General features: G+C 43.1%; 1 protein-coding gene across 1 annotated transcript in view; it reads right to left on the bottom strand.

Moving 5' to 3' along the window:
• The window catches only part of THSD7A (thrombospondin type 1 domain containing 7A), a 496216-nt gene that overhangs the window by 147049 nt on the left and 326568 nt on the right, over positions 1–22599 (bottom strand). Inside the window, exons 5-6 of the mRNA XM_074945848.1 lie at positions 1874–2122; positions 90–271 (exon numbers count right to left, since the gene is read on the bottom strand). Of these exons, the coding sequence (XP_074801949.1) occupies positions 90–271; positions 1874–2122 (431 nt within the window). The remainder of the gene's footprint in view (positions 1–89; positions 272–1873; positions 2123–22599) is intronic.

The raw sequence follows: 22599 nt of genomic DNA, 5'->3' as shown, positions 1-22599 counted from the left end.
GTGACAGCAGACAATGGAGGTCAAAAAGCTCCGGCATGCTGAAGTGTTCAGTTTTCACACTAATTCAATTGCAAGTGAATGAAATTTACCTTCTTTTTCCTTGAGGGTATTTAAATAGGAGAGGAGATTTTCATTAGCTTGCACACAGTACACCTCACGGGTTTGAATTCCACCTCCACACAGAGCTGTCTGATTCCCTCGTCTTTTGTCCTGTTGGCTAAGTAAAGGGTCAACACGACATTCTGTCCACTCTGTGGTTCTCCAGCCATATCTGAATCAAAGTAATTGCAAATTGGGTGAATTAGTTCTTTAAAACATGTAAAGCCACACAAGGTAATATTTGATTATACAAGGCAAAGTGCCCTAATATTTCTGACTCATTATCTAGAAGGATTGGCTCCCCCAAAATCTTTATTTTACAGGTATGCATGAGGTTTGGTATTCTACACTGATGGAACTATTTTCCTCATTATTTCATTTTTGAAAAGGTTACATTTAGGAAGATCTTTATTTAATTTTAACCAGTGGAATTTATTATTTTACTGCAAGGAAGAATAATAATGTTGCATGGAAAGAAATTGAGTTTTATTCTCAAATCTGCCAATCCCCAGATTTGTGACTCTTAGCACTTGTTTAGAACTAGACAGCTAGAATAAAGCAACATAGAACAAAAATCAGAGAAATGTGCACACTGAGAAACGTAAGCCCCGAAAGAATAAAAAAGGAAAAGCCTCCAATTTACCTTTGATAAGAAGCATGAATGTTCCTCCTGCATATCAAGGCAAAACTATAATTGTACTTTTTTTTCCCCCCAAAAATTATTTCAGTGAGTTCTTTTTTCACCATCAAGAGTAAGATGGCTTCTCTGCGGTGCTCAAGCCCCCCTGCTGAGTACTGACGAATGAAGAGAAGCTGTGAGCTTTCTCATCAGCGAGTGCATAAGAAAGAAGGTCTGTGACTCCAACTTAAAACCCCAGTCAGATTTATGAATTGAAAGACATGTCACAGGATTCTCTGCCCAACAAGTACTTTAAGGAGATATGAAGGGAATCATTTCCTGATGCTGCTGAAGATGGAGAATGATGATATTTCTCCTCTTCAAGGAAAATTATGTTGCATAGTCAAAATGCACAGATGCAAAATGGCATAACATCAAATGCTATTTCCCCAACAGCTCTTTTCAGGCAGATAAAGAAAAAGCACAGTTGTGACTATTAATATTAATCTCAATTAGATGCTAATGATGAAAACAATCTCCTGAATCTAAAGTACTTGCTTGCTGTCAAACTTCCTACACTCTAAACATAACTAAATTTATTTATTACCACTTTTAGCCTCTTCCCCTTTTAGAGCTCACTCTTGCCTTCTTTAATCAGCCTAAACTCCCAATGAAGTCAGATAGGAGTTTGGCTACTCAAGGAATACATACCAGCTTCTTACTGTGTAAGTCACTTGGTATGTGATTGTGTGCCCTGTACTTCAAACAATAATGGATTCTAGAAGGAAGGATCTGTGGGAAAAATAACCACTGAATCAATAAATTGGTTTTACTATGCCCTTAAAGGTGGTTCAAAGCAGTGCATATAAGTGTACCAGTGTGTATACACATGTTCACATTTACGAAGTCAGCATTTACAAAGTCAAGTGAGTTATTTCTCTATATTTAGAGTAGGAAGTAACTTCAGTACAACTGCAACTAAATGCAAATGTTAGCTTTAGTGGGATCGCTGAATATGCACACATATCAACCAAACCCTAGTATTTTCTTTTAAATTTATTTGTACTGCCAATCAAATCATTACCAATGTCTTGCACTCTCCCACTGGAAGTACAGTATTCATTCTGATGGGGTGGGGTACACATTAACACTTACGTAACACACGGCGCCACACCATCTCCTTGAGAGCTACATTGCTCTGTTTCTTCTAGTTCTGGGCATTCACTTTCACTGCCAATAGGAAACTGCTTAATGGTCCGTGTTCTTGTACGATTTCCTTTAGGGGATGTCATATCAAAACATGTTTTGGAACAGGGGCTCCACTCAGACCACTCCGACACCTGGCACTCCTTAGTGATCACACAGGACTGGAAGGTAATTGGCAACTTGTCTTGTTGGCAAAAGCTGTAAAAGAGCAGCAAGTTTTTAATTACCTGTGTTCACAAGCAGTTATGAATCCCTACACGAATATGCTATTCCCTGAACTGAACAATGAACACACTTAGGAAGCACTTATTTCTGCTGAGAACTGCGGATTATTTTGAGGACATGTTAGGCCACATCTTGTAAATCCTCATTCACACAAAGCTTCCTCTGACTTTAATTGTCTAAATAAGAATTGGGTGAGTAAGATTTTGTGGATACGGCCAGTCAAATACCGTATAGCACACTGCTTTTTAGGGAGAGAAAAAGCAATAGTGTTTTAAAGAAATACTGGGGTCAAATGTTAAATATAAATTTTTACCTACCTGTCTTCACTGTATGATAATAAAATAAATGAAAACAAATCACAGTTTTCATGACTTTTTTTTTGTTTTGATTTTTAGTTCCACACTGGTTTGTTTGGCATTTTTGAAAAAAGGAATGATCAGCATCAGAGGTGCTCACAATGTGAAAATGGCTGGGCAGACAGTGCTGGCTCCTCCTCAGTGGCAGCTGATCAATTACTTTAAAAGACAGCTACAAATACATTAAATACGTTTCCATGTAAGCAATTGATATAGTTGCCACAGAGACATAACATAATCTGTGGGAGTCTGAAGGGAGTTGTGGTGGCTGTATCAAGATATAGCCCACACTATGAAATGGAGCATAAATGTGGCCTTCAATTCCCTTTTCCTAAGGCAATCTATCTGCTTCAACGCTGTCTGAGGTTGGCTTCTCTCACAATGTTATATAGACTTTCAGGGAGACTTATGTTCTTAAGTGCCTACATAACTTTGGAAAGGGGACTTCTGTACTTTTGAAAAAAATTATTCTACAGAGAAAAGTTAACCCGTTTGCTTTATAGTTTGATTCACAATAAGAAAAAAAAAATCAACAGCAAAACTCAAGTAAAACAGCATCTTGACTAGACTGGTCATAATACCAATTCTTTAATCATAGTTATAATAATTCATATTCATCATACTTGTTTTAATATAGGCTACTCAATTTTGATTTAACTGTAACCAGTCAGGAAAAGATCTACAGTGACGTGTAGATAGTTCAGTGTAACACTCTGCTCAGTGTATAGCAACAGTAAAAAAAGCAAACAAATGTTTTGATGTATTTAGAATGGTATAGAAAATAATACTGAAAATATTATAATGTCATTACACAAATCAATGGCATACCCTTCCCAGGAATACTATATTCATTGCTGGTTATTTTATTTAACACAAGATATAGCAGAAAAAGAAGGGGGGTCTCAACTGAGGCCAAGATCTTAGCATGATTTTAAAAAGGATTCAACATTTATGATGGCTATGTTAGGAATGAACACATATTTTATATGAATATGCTTCTGCTTCATCATAAAAGACAACTACTATCTTATGGGGGAATATGAAAAACTTCCCTTGGGGAAAGATTATTCTATAATCTCCATTATGAAATTTTTGCACATTCCTTTGAAGTATCAGGCACTGAACTATATAGACCACTGGTCAGATTGGGTATGGCAATTTCTATGTTCCTAACAGCAGGTACAGATGTATTGATTCTGCATGGAAACACTTTTTAATGACTGTGAACAAGAGCCATATTCCATGTGGATTCTTATAGTACAGTGTTTGTGGATCCTTCTGGATGAAACGTGATAGACTACCATTCCCCTCCTGAGTTCCCTACGGATATTAATGGCACTTTTCTTGCAAATAATATTCGAGTGGAAAATATGCATAAAGAGCAGACAAACAAATATACTCTTCAGCCATGTTTGATCCTAGGGGAATTTAATTAGGGGCCTACCTTGTCATAGTTTCATGCACAGAATTGCTGTTTAACTACACAGCAGCTTTGGTGTGGATCAGTGGCAGATTATCACCTAATAATGTGGGAGAACAAAATATAGACCTAAATCATATGGCTAGGTTTCAGTGTTGTATCTCCACAAGGGCAAATAGGACAAAGATGGATTTAAGTTACCTTTTTACCTAATTATTATGGGCTTCTCCAGGAGCTGGTGTAGCCTATAATAATCTGGTGTAGCTGGCGTAGCTCCTGGAGTAGGGTAGAGCAGCCAGAAATTGTTCTACTTTATGAATCCTCTCTTCATTCCACCCACTCAAGCTGCCTATGGGCTGGTCTGCAGTCCAGGACACCCAAGAATCCCCGGAGTAGCACAGGCTATGAGTATTCCTCTCCTGTCCCCTTCCCGCCCATGGCACACCCTCTAAATCAGGCTTGCAAGGGGGGGTCTGCGTAGCTCTAGTTTCAGTGCTCTATGCAGTACCTGAGGAGGGCAGTTCTATCCCACCAGGCTTTGGGGCTTTCACAGCACCTGTACACTTCTAAAGGAGCCCTACAGGGGCTGTAGCAGAGTCCAGAATCCTGCCCTATGAACTTATCATTTCAAGTAGGACACTGGACAGAGTTACAAATGAAAGAGAGAGAAAAAAATGTGAGAAAAGTATAAATATATTAAGGGTGAACTGTAAGGCTAAAGTGAAAACTGAGCTGAGCCCAGACATACATCCTGAATGCCTATACTAAGCAGGTAGTTGGGAGCATTTAACATCAGCAAAGGAGCATTTTTCAGAAGGTATTTCTCTACTTTGTAAAATCATCTGGTATTTCTTAGTTCACCAAAGACCTCCATAGAATGCATCATCCCATGACATCCCTGAAAACAGGTGCTTGTAAACACACCAAGTGTCTTACTAAAATCAAGTAAAAAGAAAAGGAGTACCTGTGGCACCTTAGAAACTAAAATTTATTTGAGCATAAGCTTTTGTGAGCTACACTCAAGAAAGCTTATGCTCAAATAAATGTGTTAGTCTCTAGGGTGCCACAAGTACTCCTTTTCTTTTTGCAAATACAGACTAACACGGCTGCTACTCTGAAATCAAGTAGTTTGGTTCATCTTTTGTTCTTCCATATTAATAGGCCAGATCCTGACACTGACTTTCATTCAAAGCTTTCATAATGTTGGAAATTCTGCACATGAGAGCGTGGCAGGAGATGGCCCTTAACTAACTTCCCCTTTGACTACAAGGTGAATGAACAGCAAACTTCATACACATGCAGTTGAATGTTTACAATAATTTTCTCTCTGGGGAAGTGACTGTCCCTTTCTAAACAATTGAATATTACAATCCTTAGATTTGTCTTCTCCATTGTTTCACTACATTTGTTATAGCTTGGCTCCAGCTGTCAGGTTGTGGGAAATGTTTCCTCTTATGGTGATGTCAACATCAGTATCTGAACTGATTAGCGGAGGAAGCCTAAATATACCCACAATGCATTGGCAGAATAGCCTGAGCCTCTTCTGGGACTTTCAATTGGCTTTGTAGATGAGCACCAACCCTTCCAAAATGTGAACATTTGCTTTACAGAAACAATGTGGGTAAGGTAATATCTTTTACTGGACATATTTTTGCTGGCGAGACAGACAAGTTTTCAAGATTACACAGAGCTGTTCTTCAAGTCCCTTTTCATCAGGTCACCTGAAAAGAGCTCTGTGTAAGTGTTAAAGCTTAGAAGTTGGTCCAATAAAAGATATTATCTCACCACCTTGTCTCTCTAATATCCCAGGACCAAAATGGCTACAACAACACTGCATACAACATTTGCTTTAGTTTGTTAACTTGTAATGCATATAACTGACTTTGACGTCTAGCCGAAAAACTGCTCGAAATGTAGCTGTCAAATCCTATATACTTCAAAATGGGAGGGAAGAATATTGTGCATTAACCCAATATTTTATTTATATATATATGACTACTTTTATATGAAACACATGTTAAAATTAGAGCTGAGAAAACTTCAGAATTTCCATCCCATCTGACGCTTCAACATACGTTTTTGTCTCAAACCAGGACAAAAAGTTGCATTTTTGAATTATTTTGTGAAATGGAAATTCTGAAAAATTTCACATTGGAAATGCCAAACATTTTATTTCAACATTTTCAACTGAAACAAAACTTTTTTTGACATTCCCAAAATCAAAATGTTTCATTTTATTTTGTTGAAATGACCCAATACGCACAGTTTCAAGTCATTTCAACATCAAGCCATGTTCTTCCACTTTAGCACATTGCCTCATGGGAGTTGTAGATCAGTAGCCTGATGCCTCAATTCTTCCCAGTAGGCCAGGCACCATGGGCCAGACAACTCCTCACCACATAGCATATTGCATTGTGGGAAATGTAGTCCCTCAGGGAGCTCAGCAGAACGGACCCCACATGGGGACCTGAACCACAACTCCTGTAAGGCAATGCGCTGATAGGGAAATGCAATTTAATGTTTTACTGACCTGATTTAAAGCAAATTTTTTTGGTCAATTCAACAAAACAAAATATTCTCATTTGGGTTGAACTGATGTGAAATTAAATATTTCATACACATTTACCTGATGGAAAAACAAATTTTTAGATTTTCCATCAGAAAAAAATTGATTGAGCAGAAACTGGATTTTATCCTGGAAAATCTTTCAGACACAAAATTGCCAACAGCTCAATTTAAATTTAAGCACTTGTTTTGGATGAAGAACTGAATCCAATGAAGAATCCATTTCCACAAAATTTCATCGAGATCCATTATATTAAACTCTGTTGATAGATATAAGAGAATGGGCATTGTACCCTTGTCCACTTCTAGGAGAAGATCAAACACTATTGACACAAATATCCTCATTTCCATATCCAAAATATGACCCCAGACTGATGCAGATGAAAATACAGCTGAAGATGGCTCAACTGTACTTCTATCATGTTACTATTCCTATTATTCATTTTTAATTTTTTTTAATAGACAAAAGAAAGTGCATGAATAACAGGGCTAAATGACAAGCAAGTGGTTAAGAAGAATATAAAATGAATCTATTTTTATAATAACTGTAAAACGGATTAGTCCTCCTTTTTTTATTGGCCACAATACAAGCATCGTCAAAATAATACTGTAAGCCAACTGACAATACTGAGAGCTTTGTACTGGCTGCTAATATTATTTAGCTAGATTTAAGAATTAAAAGCAAGCTGACTTACTAACCCATTCTGTTATTTATTTACATCCTAACGCCCTTCCCTATTTAAAATTTACACTATTTACATCTAAATATTGACAAATAATTGCTAGCATCATAAATCATGGACAGGAAATCTTTTTACTGTCAAATAAGCCTTTGCCTTTTGCAAGGCGCTGGAGCCTGTAACAATTAGTAAAAGAAGCAGGATAAAAGCAAATTAACTGGAGTATCTTGTTTCAACATTTGCTTTTCTTTGAGCAAATTAGATAGACTATTAGAGCTAATTGCAAACTGCCATTATCAAGAGTTTTCTTTCATTTTGCAAGCAGCAGGAAAAGACATATTGGATTTCAAGAACTATAAGCAGTGGTGAGCTGGAGCCGGTTCACATCAGTTCGCTGGAACCGGTTGTTAAATTTAGAAGCCCTTTTAGAACCAGTTGTCCCTCTCTAAAAGGGCTTCTAAATTTAACAACTGGCCAAAAGTGGCGCCTTAGGCTCCAACTCCATGGGTGCTCCGGGGCTGGAACACCCACGGGAAAATTTGGTGGGTGCAGCCATCCAGCCCCAGCTCACCTCCGCTCTGCCTCCGCCCGCTCTGCTTCTCCACCCCGCCTCCCCCGCCCCTGGTTTCCTGCGAATCAGCTGTTCACGCGCAAAGCCTGGGAGGGCTGAGAAGCAAGTGGCAGCTACGCGCTCAGGCCCAGGGAGGTGGAGGCGAGCTGGGGCTGAGGCGGGCGGAGAAGCAGAGCGGGACGGCACATTCAGGGGAGAAGGCAGAGGTGGAGCGGAGGTGAGCTGAGGCCGGGCGCGGGGCGGGGAGCTGCCAGTGGGTGCTGTGCACCCACCAAATTTTCCCCGTGGGTGCTCCAGCCCCAGAACACCCACGGAGTTGGTGCCTAAGGCGCCACTTTTGATGTGATCAGTGGGGGGGAGCGGCCGCTCCCCCTGCTCCCCCCCTAGCTACGCTCCCCTGCCCCTAGGAGCCAGAGGGACTTGCCGGATGCTTCCTGGGAGCTGCCCCAGGACTGGTCCCTCTGGCTCTTAGGGGCAGGGTGGGAACCCACTACGGTGGCCCACGAGACCCTCCTGCCCGGTTCTGGGGACAGTCAGGGAAGGGAATGGGGCAGGGGGGCCGGAGGTGGGGGCGTCAAGGAACGCGGGGGTTGGATGGGGCAGGAGTCCCCGGGGGCGGGGGTGGGCCACGACCCCCTCGTGGGGTGAAGAGGGAACCGGTTGTTAAGATTTTGGCAGTTCATCACTGCCTATAAGTCTCAGTACTGCATTCTGACTGAAGGTGGAACTAATGGAGCAACATATTTAAATTTCCAAGGTTGTGTATTTCTTTAAATAAGGCTCAGCCCAAAACACGATTGTGATTGTGACTGAGCTCTAGTCCCTCTGGAGTTAGAGCTGAAACCAGATTGTAATCTTGTTTTTCAGTTTTCCACCTTCCATACACAAACATCCCAAATTAATTGAAAACAAACTAATTACAATAACTCCTCACTTAACGTCGTAATTATGTTCCTGAAAAATGCTACTTTAAGCGAAACGATATGAAGCAAATCCAATTTCCCCATAAGAATTACTGTAAATAGGGGGGGTTAGGTTCCAGGGAATGCCTTACTGCTAAATGATGAACTAGCACTCGGCTGAGCCCCCAAGGGTTAACACATTGCTGTTAATGTAGCTTCACGCTCTACAAGGCAGCACGAATGGAGGGAGGGGAGACAGCATGGCAGAGAGAGACAGACACACACTGTGTGTGTGTGTGTGTGTGTGTGTGTGTGTGTGTGTGTGTGTGTGTGTGTGTGTGTGTGTGTGTGTGTGTGTGTGTGTGTGTGTGTGTGAGAGAGAGAGAGAGAGAGAGAGAGAGAGAGAGATGCACATTGCCCCTTTAAGTACGCTGACCCCACTCGAAGTACACTGCTTTTTTAAGTTGATCATCAAGTTTAGACAGCAGCTTCTGCCAGCAAGCTCCCTCCATCCTGAGCCCTATCCACTCACCAAGTGTCTTTGAGGCATAATGTCTCCTGATGCTTACCCTGGATTACTTACCCCGAATTAAAGCTATTGCAGGGGTGGGGGGGGCGATTAAGCTAAAACACAGATACACTTGTGTACACTTACACAAATGAATAGCCTGTTGGGGCTCTCATGTTGCTTACTGAACTATCTGAAGTACAGCAGAAAAAGGTTAGTCATACAATTATGGGATTTTACATCTTTTACTGGGGTTTTCGTCACACTGTCCTGGGCCCAACACCAATTACCAGTGGGAACAGGAAGAAAGAATAAAGACATGGCTTTGCAGGCTGCCTAGCCAGTTCTCCTGAAACCGGAACTAAAACATTAGAACTGTCCAGGATATTGGGGCTGCCTTTCCAAACTGTATTTTTGTTCTGTGTTGGTACAGTACCTAGCACACTGGGGTCCTGGCCCATGTGTGGAGGTCCGAGGCAAAACAATAATACATATACATTAATTAATTAAAACCTAGGACAGTTCCTGCACAATTAGGACATCTAGCCAATCTAGAAAACAAAACTAACAGAAATGTGAGCTTCACACCAGGACATCTTCTCACATATTCTGAGACATCATTCCACAAATTAAACATTTAATCCTGGACTACTTCAACTGCCTTTTATGTTCAAATACAGGAAGGCAATGACATGGGGTTTACAAGTCTAATATGAGATTTCACAGTGGAGTACGTTTCATTCACAGTAAACTCAATGTATTCATCAGAGCTCAGATTTAACAAGAACTAATATTTGCTACTTCTACAGACACAGTATAGCAAGATGCCTGATAAACAAAGTAAATTCAAGTCAAGCCATATTTTTGGTTAGTGTCCCTCTCCCCCCCTCCCTCCCATCCTTTCTATTCCTCCTATTTTGCCTCTTATCAGCTTTGACTTATTTTTTTCCCTTTTATGGTATTTTCTCACCTATTACTCCCTACTTTAATTCCCAATATACTAGAGGTCTGTTATATTTATTTTCCCTCAAGCTGATTTCCCTTTTGATTACATTCAAATTCTTCCATTGTTCTGAAATGAATAACATGGCTACGATTCAGCAGGGAGACTGCTGCCAAAAAACTCTGGGCACTTAGGAGAAACAAAAGTAGTGGCAGACTGAGTCGTTATTTCCAGCTCTGAATTCAATAAAGCCTCCTATGTATTAAAAAGAACATTAATTCAGGATTAAATCACTAAGAAATACCAACAGTAGTAAATAAACTATTCAGATATACAGATTTAACTGTGTATGAAACAGTGATCTCTTGGAAGAAGAACAGACACAGGGAATGTCTACCATGGCCAAAAAAACGTCCCTGAGGCAACAAGTCTCAGAGCCTGGGTTGACAGACTCAGGCTTGTGGGGCTTTGTACTGTGGCACTAAAAACAGCTGTGTAGATGTTCCAACACTGGCTAGAGCTTGTGCTCTGAAGCCCAATCCACTCCCCAGGCTTCAGAGCCAGAGCTGTTATATCTACACAGTTAGTTTTAGTACTGTAACACTAAGCCGAGTCTGTAGACCTGGGCTCTGAGACTTGCTCCTGTGAGGGCTTTTTTTGTTTGGCACCATGTAGAGGCTAAAGTTCTTTATATTTTAGAGTATACTGTCAAATAATGTGATGCGTTTTAACCTTTTATTGGTGTTAGTTTTTCCTCCTTAGTTACTCTTTCACCTAAGACTTGTGGATTTTATTTTTTCATTGACTTCTGGGGCAAGATCCTAACTCCTGCTCCAGCCCCTTTACACAGCATAAAAGGGCTTGAGCAGCATAAAAGTTCCTGTACAGCTGGTAGAGGATTCCTCCAGTGCAAGAACTGTGGAAGACAGCCGCAGGGCTGTCTCCTGCAGAGCACCTCACAGGCTTAGATGTCGGCCCAGAGCTAGCTATGTTATGCTGGAGATCTCTCTAGCCCCCATAGCAGCCTAGTGTTGGGAGAACAGCCCTGCTCCCCTACAAGTTCTACTCTGTGCCTCTTAGGGTATGTCTACACTACAGCTGGAGGTGTAATTTCTAACTCGGGCAGACATACCGGCAATAGCTTTTATCGAGTAGCATGCTAAAAATAGCAGCGAAGGCATAAGGATGGGCTTGCTGTCTGAGTACAATCCCATTGGAAACCCTAGGTACATTCTCTGGTGGCTAGCCTGTCCCACTGCTTGTACCTCTGCAGCTACACTTCCATTTTTAGTGTGCTAGCTCAGGGTTACAGTGGGCATGTCTACCTGAGGTGGAAGTTACACCTCTCGTGCAGACATACCCTCACATTAGCTACTTTGCTCTGAATCTCGATGGGTATGTCAGCACTTACACCACTACAGCAGCACAGGTGCAATGCTGCAGCTGCACTGCTGTGTATCACTTCAATGTAGACACTACCTACGCTGTCAGGAGGGGTTCTCCCTTCAGCGTACATAGTCCATCTCCCTGAGAGGTGGCAGGTAGGTCAATAGAAGACTTCTTCCATGAACCTAATACTATCTAAACACCAGGGGCTAGGCTGGCATAGTTCTGTATCTCAGGGGTGTAGATTTTTCACACAACTGAGAGACATAGCTATCCCAACGTAAGTTCCCAGTGCAGACCAGCCCTGAAATTCTACATTACATTAAGGATGATAAACAAAGAGGGGCTGATCTACTAACTTTTAGTTCTTTACCATTTCTTGAAGTTGGCATTTTAGGGTTATCTATATGAATGTGTTGCCTTATTTTACCTAAGGAACCAAAGCAATATTAGTACATAGGAACTTTCATACTGGATCAGACCCCAGGTGCTTCAGTGAAAGATGCAAGAACCATATAGTAGGCAGATGTGGGATAATCTACCTCCATCAGGAAGGTGTTATCCTCATCCCTAATAGTTAGAAATTGGTTTAAGGCTGAAACACGAGTTTTTTATCCCTTCCAACATTCTTTTTTTTTCCTCATTAACTAGTATAGCTCTGGTTAGTCATGTTATCTATATAAATTTGCAATTCTTGGCCTCAACAAAGTCCTGTGGCAATGACTTTCATGGTCTAATTATGTACTGAGTGAAAAAAAAATCCTTTTATCAATTTTGAATCTGCCACCTCTCTCTTTTAATGAATAACCCATTGTTCTTGTGTTGAGAGACGGAAGCTCTCTGATCTACCTTCTCTATTTATTCACCTTCTCAAATCCTCTGTTGTTTTTTTATATATTTTGTCATGTCCCCCTCTTATAATTCTCCTTTCTAAAGTAATCTCAGTCTTTCAATCTCTTTTCATGTAAGAATTTTCCTGTGCTCCTCATAATTCTCATTGCTCTTCTCTGAACCTCCTCTCTGCAGGATCCTTTTTTAAAATGGGTGACTAATTCTGCATACAGTATACTAGATGACGTTGCACTATTGAATTATATACAGGCATTCACATTTTCTGTATTTTTCTTCCTATTGTTCCTTATGCATCCGAACCTCGATAGCTTTTTTGAACCAGAGCTGCACAGTGAGCTGTCCACGATTGCAGCCAGGTCTCTCTTCTGAGCTGATACAGTTAATTTAGAACCCTGTAAGGTGTATGAGGAGTTCAATTTTTTTCACTGCAATGTGCATTACTTTAAAAAAAACTCTTTCCCTTTTCACTATCTATAGCAGGGATCAGCAACCTTTGGCACGTGGCCTGCCAGGGTAAGCCCCTGACGGGCCAGGCGGCTTTGTTTACCTGCTGCATCCACAGATTTGGCCAATCGCGACTCCCAGTGGCCGCGGTTCACCGCTCCAGGCCAATGGGGGCTGTGGGAAGTGGTGCGGGCTAAGAGATGTGCTGGCCGCCACTTCCCGCAGTCCCCATTGGCCTGGAGCGGTGAACTGCTGCCAGTGGAAGCTGTTATTGGCCAAACCTGCGGACGCAGCAGGTAAATAAAGCCGCCTGACCCGTCAGGGGGCTTACCCTGGCAGGCCACGTGCCAAAGGTTGCTGATCCCTGCTATAGATAGTGAAAAAGGAAAGAGATTTTTTAAACACTGGTTTTTTTAAAAAATATTCTGCCTGGTTTATTAACCTACCCCATTACTGAATTAATAAGTAGGGAGAATTAAAAAAAAGAAACACCTTTAACCCCAGAAAACCCATATTTTGACTGTGATGGGAGCTGGATCAAAAATGTAGTAAAAACAAACAAAACAAAAAATGGAGGAAGCACTTTCTAGATGAGGATAAAAAAAAGTAGAACAGAGTCATCCACATATTGATGATGACAAAGCCAAAACCTTTTAATACCACCCCAGTGGCCTCATATAAACACTGAAAAGGAGACGTGACAACAGAATCTTTCAGAACTCTAACCAGAGAACCTCTGGAGTATGAGAGCTATCACTCAGCATTACATGCTGGATTCAGAACCACTCAAACATCATTCTCCCAGCCTTGCCTGGGTCTGCAGCTCTGTTACCAATATTTCACGGTCAACTGCATCTAAAGTAGCAAATAGGTCTTAAAGCAGAAAGATGGGTATATGTTGTGTGTACCACAGCCAGAAGGGGCCAGGAAATATAAGGACTCTAGATACCGTGAGGTCTTCTGTCACAATTTTCACAATAGCCCTCACCCAAAAAGAGGAAGTTAGAGGCGGAGTGGGGCAGGGAGAGTGTAATGGCAAGATTATTTGCATCATATGACAGCTTCTTGAGCAACAATAGATAGATATAAATTACTTGAGTTTTTCCAGAAAGCTCATCTGCAAAGCAAAACCTGCCAAAGATCAGTGAGGGAAGATGTTACATTTATTCTCACCTCCCATAACAGTGCTGCAACCAGTAAATAAGCCAATCTGCTCTAAATCTCAACTAATTTTATCTTCAGAATAGACAGACAATTTAGAGAAATACCTAGCATGCATCTGAGTATAAGGAAACCATGATACACCGAGTGGTTGAACCATCTACTGATTGGGTCTTCACCAATACTCTGCTATATGGGGAAAAACAACAAAAACATTATTTGCCTCAGATTTAAGCACTCTAACCTCCCTCTTTTATTTTTCACCTGACTATTAAGGAGCCTTTAAGTATGCCCCACGCATGGATGGGGGTTTTTGGAACTAATGGATGGGAAGACAGCAAATCAATGTCCCAGCTGACTGTTAACAGCCTGTCCATCTGTCATACAGTGTTCTCCCTCAAAGAACTTTTAAAACCTACTAGGCCCATTAATTTCCAAGAGTGGACAATGAAATGCCGTGCCATTCTTGGAGCAAAGGCACATATGGATTGTGAAGTAAATTGGCATGAAAGGATCTGTATAAAGGTAAAATATTTAATTCTGTTCTTAATAAAAACAACAGGAATTGTGAGAAAATTCTCTCCCCAGATTGGAGCTACTGTTTTAGAATTGGGTGTCAGAACACACATGGTGGAACACTGAGTGGGATCTAGAGCCTAATCCCACCATCAATATCTGCCCATGAGTGATGATTTGCTGGCTGGCATATATGTTTGTTTATTTAAGGAGGTTAATGAATGCCCACTTGTTTTTCTTCCCAGAGACAAATGTCACAGTATTCATCATGAGATGGTCATGATTAATTTTTGCTACAGCTGCACAGTTTGTTATCATTCATATTGTATATTGTGCAGAAACTCTTTAGTACCTTGTAGTACAATGGGAGGTTATATTCAACAATGCCTCTTTCATTCATTTACAAAATTGAGTATTGTCTAGATAAGTGCTTTTCACAAGACTACTTTCCCATGATCATAAAATTTAAATTACTTCTGCCAGCAACAAAGGACAACAGCCAAAATATTTTTTTGGTGGGGAGGGGGGAAAGCTGTCCTAATATTACTGTGGGAAGAGGTGGGGAAGAAAAAGAAAAATTCTAAAAATATTAAGGAATAGATACAATGAAGAACATGCCCAAAACAACAAGTAGTACAGGGACCATTCATTTGGATTCAGTAGGATACATGCACATCCAAACAAAGTGATGGGTAATCTGCCATGCCAGATCTAAAAACACTTAGCAATATTCTGCCTAGATGATTTATTAACTTCCTGATTTCATGCTTTTCTCTGCTAATAGGAATATTTTCTTCCTGTTTTAAACCATGTCATTATAATTCTGATCTTTAATTTAAGATGACACAAGAAAACATTGTGCTACCATCATAAAACTAATAGAGCGCCTGGCAAAGAAAAACAACATCTGAAACTTTGATGATAATCTTCCAGTTCAAAGGTTAATGCCTCTGCACAAATCAGTGTAAAATGAAAGTAGAGGATACTTACTGAACAGACAATGTCATGGTATTGAATCAAACAGAAGAAAGCTCTCACGCTCTCTCTCTCATTCTCTCTCTTTTTTAAAGAAAACCGGATGGGAGACAGTCAAAGTTTCTAAAGAGATCTCTAGCCACAAGTGAAAACAAAACAAGACTTGTGTCTCTGTATATGTAAGGATTTATTTACAAGGGTATATGTGTATTTACTATGTAAAGAAGCATATACGTACATAGTTATTATATGCACTGAAGTAAACCTATGTGGAAATAGTATGCAAACTGTCTAGGCCCAATATTGTAACAATAACTGAACAAACTTATTACAAACACTGCTACAAAAATGTTACAGAATTTAACAGTTTAACAGAATTCTAAATGAGTTATATAAGGAATGTTTATTGTTTGAAACATTTCATGAGCAAAATGGCAAAACTTGCCCAAAATTCAAATTAAAAAAACTATGAAAATGATCTTCATCATGCTAGTGGTTGGTTTGTATGTTACTTGTAAAGTTGTACCCCATATATGTTAACACATACTTGTGTCAACATGAACAGTGTAAGAGCGAGTCTACACCTGCAACAGGAAAAGGGTTAAACATTAAGAGCTAGATTGAGAGTTTACTCTTGGTCCATTATAAGAAGAGGGGATGGTTATATTGCCCCAGAAGCAGATCTGGAAGGGAAGTGTGACCCTGTGTGCTCTGCTGACCAAAGCACTGGAGCCATTCCCCATCTCTGCCTGTCCATTCCCTCACCCCTGCACAGAAGTGGGAGAAGCAGTCCTGAGGAAGCTGGTAGTACCCCTCACTCCACACACTGTGACACTTGTGGCATGTAGCTCACACAGGAGGATAAGGGAGTACCTTATGGTTAAGTAAACACAGTGATAGATAGCTAAGAAGAAGTTACTAATGATGGTTCTTCAAGGTCTGTGTTCCTCAGGGTGCTCCACCATAGGTTTATCTGCGTCCCTATGCTGCTAATTGGAGAACTGCTGTAGCAGTGTCTGTTGGGTCTACACACGGTGCCGCAAAAGGAGAGACAGCGCAAGAGGCTAGTCAGGGCATGCAGGCTAATCTTCCTCAGTTGCTTCTCTACCACAGAGTCATAGACAAGAACTTTGAAGCAGAGGGGAGAAGGATGGGTTGTGGAGCATCCATAGGGACACTGGACATGCATCTTGAAGAACCATGGTTACTGCACAAAGATGAATAACTTCTTCGCGTAGTGTCCTTATGGGTACTTCACTGTAGATGACTCCCTGTAGTGGTGTGGCAGTCGTCCCTCCCGCTCTGGGTTGAAAGGAGGCCACACCGCCTCACTATACCATTGGGATTGCTGCCTAATATCAGGGGAATTAGCGAGTTAGGCATTAGTGTCCCGACCAGTCCAACGAGGCTGAACCCCCCCAATAGCCAAGTGGTTCCGACCCTTAGGCAAAAAAGAGGGACACCCAGGAGTCCATATGCTCTGGCTCTTAGGCTGGGGTTGAGCAGCCAACAGCCTATAGCCCCTGGGCCCTTTAAGCACGGGCCCAGCAAACACCAAAGTCTATGGTCTCTGGGCCCTTTTGGCAGGGGCCAGAGGAAACACCGAAGTCTGTAGGCTCTGGGTGAACTAGGCAGGGGCCAGAGCAAACCCAGTACTGTATAAGCTCTGCGCCCTTTATGCAGGGGCAGAGCAAGCACGGCCATCTATACGTTCTGGGCCCTTTAAGCAGGGGCAGAACGAACACAGGAGCGTGTAGGCTCTGAGCCCCCTACGCAGGGGCAGAGCAGACACAGCAGTCAATTAGTTCTGTGCCCTCGATGCAGGGGCAGAACAAACCCAGTAGTCAATTACCTCTGGGCCCTTCAGACAAATCAGGGCAGAGCAAATCCTGGTAGTCACACATCCTAGCTCTGGCAGACAAACACAGGCCTCTTGATCTGGAGAGGGGAGACTGCCACCCCAGGGATGGAGTGGTGGGGGGGACCAGGCCCACCGTACTCCACCAGGCCCCAATTCAGGGCCCTAACAGTAGCAGAGTATTCTGCCATGGGGTCAGCAGGGAATTCAGCTGCAACACGCTGACTGTGCTTCAGGCAGCTCTGCAGCCAGACTGAAGTCGGCTGTCCCTGGGCCACTTCCCTTCCTCTCCTCAGGGTGTACCTGGACCAACGGGGCATCCTCCATCTTCTCCAGGTAGGTGGTTAGTGGCAGCCCCGGCAAATCCATGGCAGACACAGGTTCGCCAGTGAGCAAGGCGTTGCTGGGCTTGGCAGCAGAATCAGCAGCCTGGAGTGAGCAGGATACGTCTGCCTCCCTTGGTGTCTCAGCCCCAACTGAGCTGCAGGCTCTGCCCTTTATACTTCCTGTTCTGCTTACCAACTTCTGGTGGGAGGGGTGAGACCAGTCTGGCTCCATCCTCTTGGGCACAGAGGGTTGTTCCTCCCTTTCTGGGTCGGAGGGAGGCCACACCGCCTCACTGCACTCCTGAGCAGTACCCCTTCTGGAGAGCTGGAACTTTAGAGTCGGGTCGGTTACGGATGACAGTACTGTGGAGCCGAAGACGGCAACAGAGGCGGAATCCACAGTGATTGCATAACGTTCTGTAAAGGATGTCCACATTTCTGCTCTACAGATCTCTGAGGTAGGGTGTGTATGGATCAAGTCTGGAGGGGTCACGCTGCAAATTTGATAGCGCTTTCTGATGCAATTCAAGACCCACTTTGGGTTGATATTGCTGAACCCTTGGATTTTTCTGCAACAGGGAGGAAAAGTCTAGGGGACTTCCTGAAGGCCCTTGTCCTATCAACGTAGAAGGCCAGGTCTCTCCTGACATCTAGGGCATGAAGTATAGCCTCCCTGTTGTCTTGGGGAGGGTTAGGTAGATGTTTGGAAGGTGAATCAATTGCTGAAATTGGTGAGATTTGTTGAGATGTACATCAAGTCTGAAACCTGGACCATTTCCGCAGGTAAGTACAATGTGTGAAAGTCCTCCACACATTGTACTTACCTGCAGAAATGGTCTTGTACATCCTTTGAGCATGAACTTTATGGGTGTTGGAACCAAGCAGGAGCCATGCTTTGAGGTGGAGAATCCCCAAGTTCGGATGTAGGGTACACCCTTTGTCCTGCGAGAAGAGGTGTGGAGGGAGATTGGCAAGCACATCGCAAGCTGTGTCAGGTGAGGGTACCATATCTGTCTCAGCCAAGTACAAGCAATCAAGATGATGTGAGCTCCTTCCCTTTTTATTTTTAGCAGGACCTTCAGCAGTAGAGGAAAGGGGTAAAAAAGGTCGTTGTACAGGGGAGAAGAAGAGCATCATCCAGAGAATTCTATCCCATCCCCGCCCTGGAGCAGTAGCATAGACATTTCTTGTTCTGGTAAGTGGCAAACAGGTCTGTAGACGGTGTTCCCTACCATGTGAATAAATCATTGTGTTGTGAGGCAGTTTAAATGAGTGCCCCATAATATGAGTGATGCGTCGGTGGTAAGGAGTACAATGGTGATGTGTGTGAGAAAGGGATCCCTTTGCACACATTGACCCAGTCCTTTCATCAGTTTAAGGAGCCTTTAATCCTGGTGGGCAGTGACAGGGGTTTGTCCAGCCTGTCCCTATTCACTCTGTAAACTGAACTGAATCATAGGTGGAGGCATTGCATGTGGGTCTGGCATGTGGTATCATCGCCGTGTTTGTTGCCATATATCCCAAAAGTTGGAGGCAGAGTCTGGCTGGTATCTGTGGACTGCACGGAATGGTGTCTATGAGTGAAACCAGGGATGGGAATCTGTGTTGAGGTAGGAGGGCTTTGGCCTGTAGAGCATTTGGTCAGCCCCTGTGAATTCCAGGCATTGCACTGGAGTGTGAGTTGACTTCTGGGTATTGATCTGCAAAGCCAGTTCTGTGAACAAGTGTATTGTAGTGTTGACAGTTTGTTCAGCCTCCTGGAGAGATCAGGCTCTGAAGAGAGTCATTCAGTTATCGGTAAATCATTATCCCTTGCGAATGTACATGAGTGGCTGCTACTGAGAGAACTTTAGAAAATACTCTTGGTGCTGATGAGAGCCTAAAGGGAATGACTCTGTATTGATAATGGTTGCGCCCCAGAGTGATCCTGAGAAATTGCCTGTGAGCCGGTAGGACTGAGATGTGAAAGTATGCGCCCTGAAGGTCAAGGGCCGAAAACCAATCTCCCTATTCCGATTTTGGAATAATCATTTATAAGGTGACCATCTTGAACTTCTGAGCCTTGACAAACAGGTTGAGAGCTTTGAGGTCCAGTATGGGTTTTCTTTGGTTATTAGGAAATAATGAGGATAGACCCCTGGCCTCATAGATGTTGAGGTACTGGTTCTATGGCTCCTAGCTGGGGGAGGTGATCTATCTCCTGTCATAGTAAACTCTCATGAGAAGGGTCCCTGAAGAAGGATGGAGAAGGGTGTTGTGGAGGGGGTACAGAGGTGAAATGAATGGAGTACCTGGATTGGACTATCTCTAAGACCCATCATTATGCGTTCCTAGGCATTGTGGAACACAGTCAATCAGTATATAACCATGGTCGCTTGTGTCAGTCATGGGAAGCAGTCTTGCAGCGCCTTGACCTGCCCATCAAAGGTGGTTCTTAGATGCAGGGTATTGGGATGAGGTTTGCAAACCAGATGGCCTGTGCTTCAGGAATTTTCTTTCTTCCTTTTCGGTTCATAATGGCGCTGAAGATGGTATTGAGCTGAGTATAGCCTATTCTGGGATTGGAGACTAAAATGTCTCTTTTGGCCCAGTGTATAGATTCCCAGCAACCTGAGGGTAGCACTAGAATCCTTTAGGGTATGAAGGGAGGCGTCAGTCTTTTCAGTGAAGAGCTTCGCGCCCTCAGAAGGAAGATGTTCCACTGTGGACTGCATCTCTTTTGGGAATCCCGACAAGTGGAGCCATCACGCCAGTCACATCACCACCACCATGGAGATGGATCTAGTTGCCATGTCGGTGGTGTTGAGGGCCAATTGTAGCAATATTTTTGCTACTAATTGCCTCCTGTATGATGGCCTTAAAGGACTCCCAATGTGCCTCTGGCAATTTGTCAATAAAATCAATAAGTTTGTTGTAATTTGTATCATCATATTTGGCTGTGAGTGCCTGATAGCTCACAATACAGAACTATAAAATGGCCGAGGAATATGCCTTTCTGACAAAGAGATCAAGGGGCTTCCAATTCCTATCATACCGTGTAGCCCTGGACCGGAGATATCGATTGTGGGAACTGACAGCATCCACCATGATGGAATTTGGTGGCAGGAAGAAAAAAAGGAACTTTGATTCCTTTGTGGAGACATAATATTTTTTGTTCGCCCATTTACAAGTTGGTGCCACCAATGCCAGGATTTGCCATACTGTTTTGGCTGGTTCTAAAATGGCCTAATTACTTGGAAGGGCAATCCTTGAGGATGAAGAAGAGTAGAGGATATCAAGGAGCTGATAGTGCATTCCTTGACCTCCTCTACCAGTATGTGGAGGATGTCTGCCACCCTCTTCACCAGCTCCTGGAAAAGGCGGAAGTCATCTGCTGGGGATGCGGGGGAAGGCATGACAGCTTCAGAGGACGAGGAGATGGTCTTTGGTGTTATATCCTTCTCCATACCAGATTTCTCCATGTCCTGAGGTGGTTCTAAGGCTCTAGGTGCTGTCACCGAGGGAGTATGCTTAGCGGGCTCTCAGGCAAGGCTTGAAGCCTGCGAGGCAGGCTGTTGGTGTGCCACCCAAGGGTTCCAATACTGCCATTGTGGCAAAGGGACTGATGGGGGGTGCCCATGGGTAGCCGTACCAAGATGGTGGTGGTGGTGGACCCATCTGTGGGTACGTTCTTGGACCCTGCTGGTAGTGGCTCTCATATGGAGCTGGGGAGGAGTACCGTGAGACCACCTCCTCTGGTTCACTGTCCAAACACTCACTAGATAGCAGAGGGACATGGCTGGCTGGCGGGGGGGATATTCTCTGTGCCCAGTAAAGGTTTGGAGCCACAATGTCACTACTGAGAGGCAGGGGTTGGGGCACATCCCATACACCGAGATCTCTGGTGTGGTGGAATTCTGAACATCCCAGTGTTGGCGGCAGTGCTGAGGGAGACAGAGACCTTGTCTGTACCGGTCTCTCCAGTGCTGGGTGAGCTGCCGCTGGCTGTACAGAGGTGGACTTGCAAACTGGGAGCATCTTCTTTTGCTTACTCTTGTCTCTCGGTATTGAAGAGTCAGAGCCTGTGCCCATAGGGTCCGTGTGTCTGACAGTGGTACCTGTAGCTGTCAGGGTTCCCTCCCCAGTCTGAACTCTAGGGTACAGATGTGGGGACCCGCATGAAAGACCCCCCCTAAGCTTATTTCTACCAGCTTAGGTTAAAAACTTTCCCAAGGCACAAATCTCTATTTGTCCTTGGATTGAGGTATGCTGCCACCACCAAGTGATTTAGACAAAGAATCAGGGAAAGAACCACTTGGAGTTCCTATTCCCACAAAATATCCCCCCAAGCCTACACGCCCTTTCCTGGGGAGGCTTGAAAAATAAACAAGGTGAGCACAAACCATACCCTTGGGTTTGTAGGACACTAAAAACCCAATCATATTCTTAAAAAACAGAACTTTATTATAAGGGGGAAAAAAAAGTAAAAGACGCATCTCTGTAAACTCAGGATGGAAGGTAATTTTACAGTACAATCAGATTCAAAACACAGAGGATTTCCCTCTAGGCCAAACTTTAAAGTTACAAAAAGAAAACCAGGACTACACCGTCCTTTCAGCACAGAGAAAATCACAAGCCAAAACAAAAATAAGCTAATGCATTCTCTTGCTACTACTTACTGATTTTAATGGAGTTGGATTGCTTGCTTCCTTGATCTGGGTCCAGCAAGCACTCAGAACAGACAGACCAAAACATTTTCCCCCTCCTCCCCCACCGGATTTGAAAGTATCTTGTCCCCTTATTGGTCCTTTTGGTCAGGTGCCAGCCAGGTTATCTGAGCTTCTTAATCCTTTACAGGTAAAAGAATTTTGTGCGTCTGGCCAGGAGGGATTTTATAATACTGTATACAGGAAGGTTGTTACCCTTCCCTTTATATTTATGACAGTAGCGAAAGGTGGTCATGCATTGGTGCCAGACCTTGGTCTCTGTGCCAGCAGTGCGGAGGATA

Source organism: Natator depressus, chromosome 2 (assembly GCF_965152275.1).
Source record: "Natator depressus isolate rNatDep1 chromosome 2, rNatDep2.hap1, whole genome shotgun sequence".
Lineage (NCBI taxonomy): Eukaryota > Metazoa > Chordata > Testudines > Cheloniidae > Natator > Natator depressus.
The sequence above is the reverse complement of the archived record's forward strand: the minus strand, read 5'-3'. Positions and strand labels throughout refer to the sequence as shown.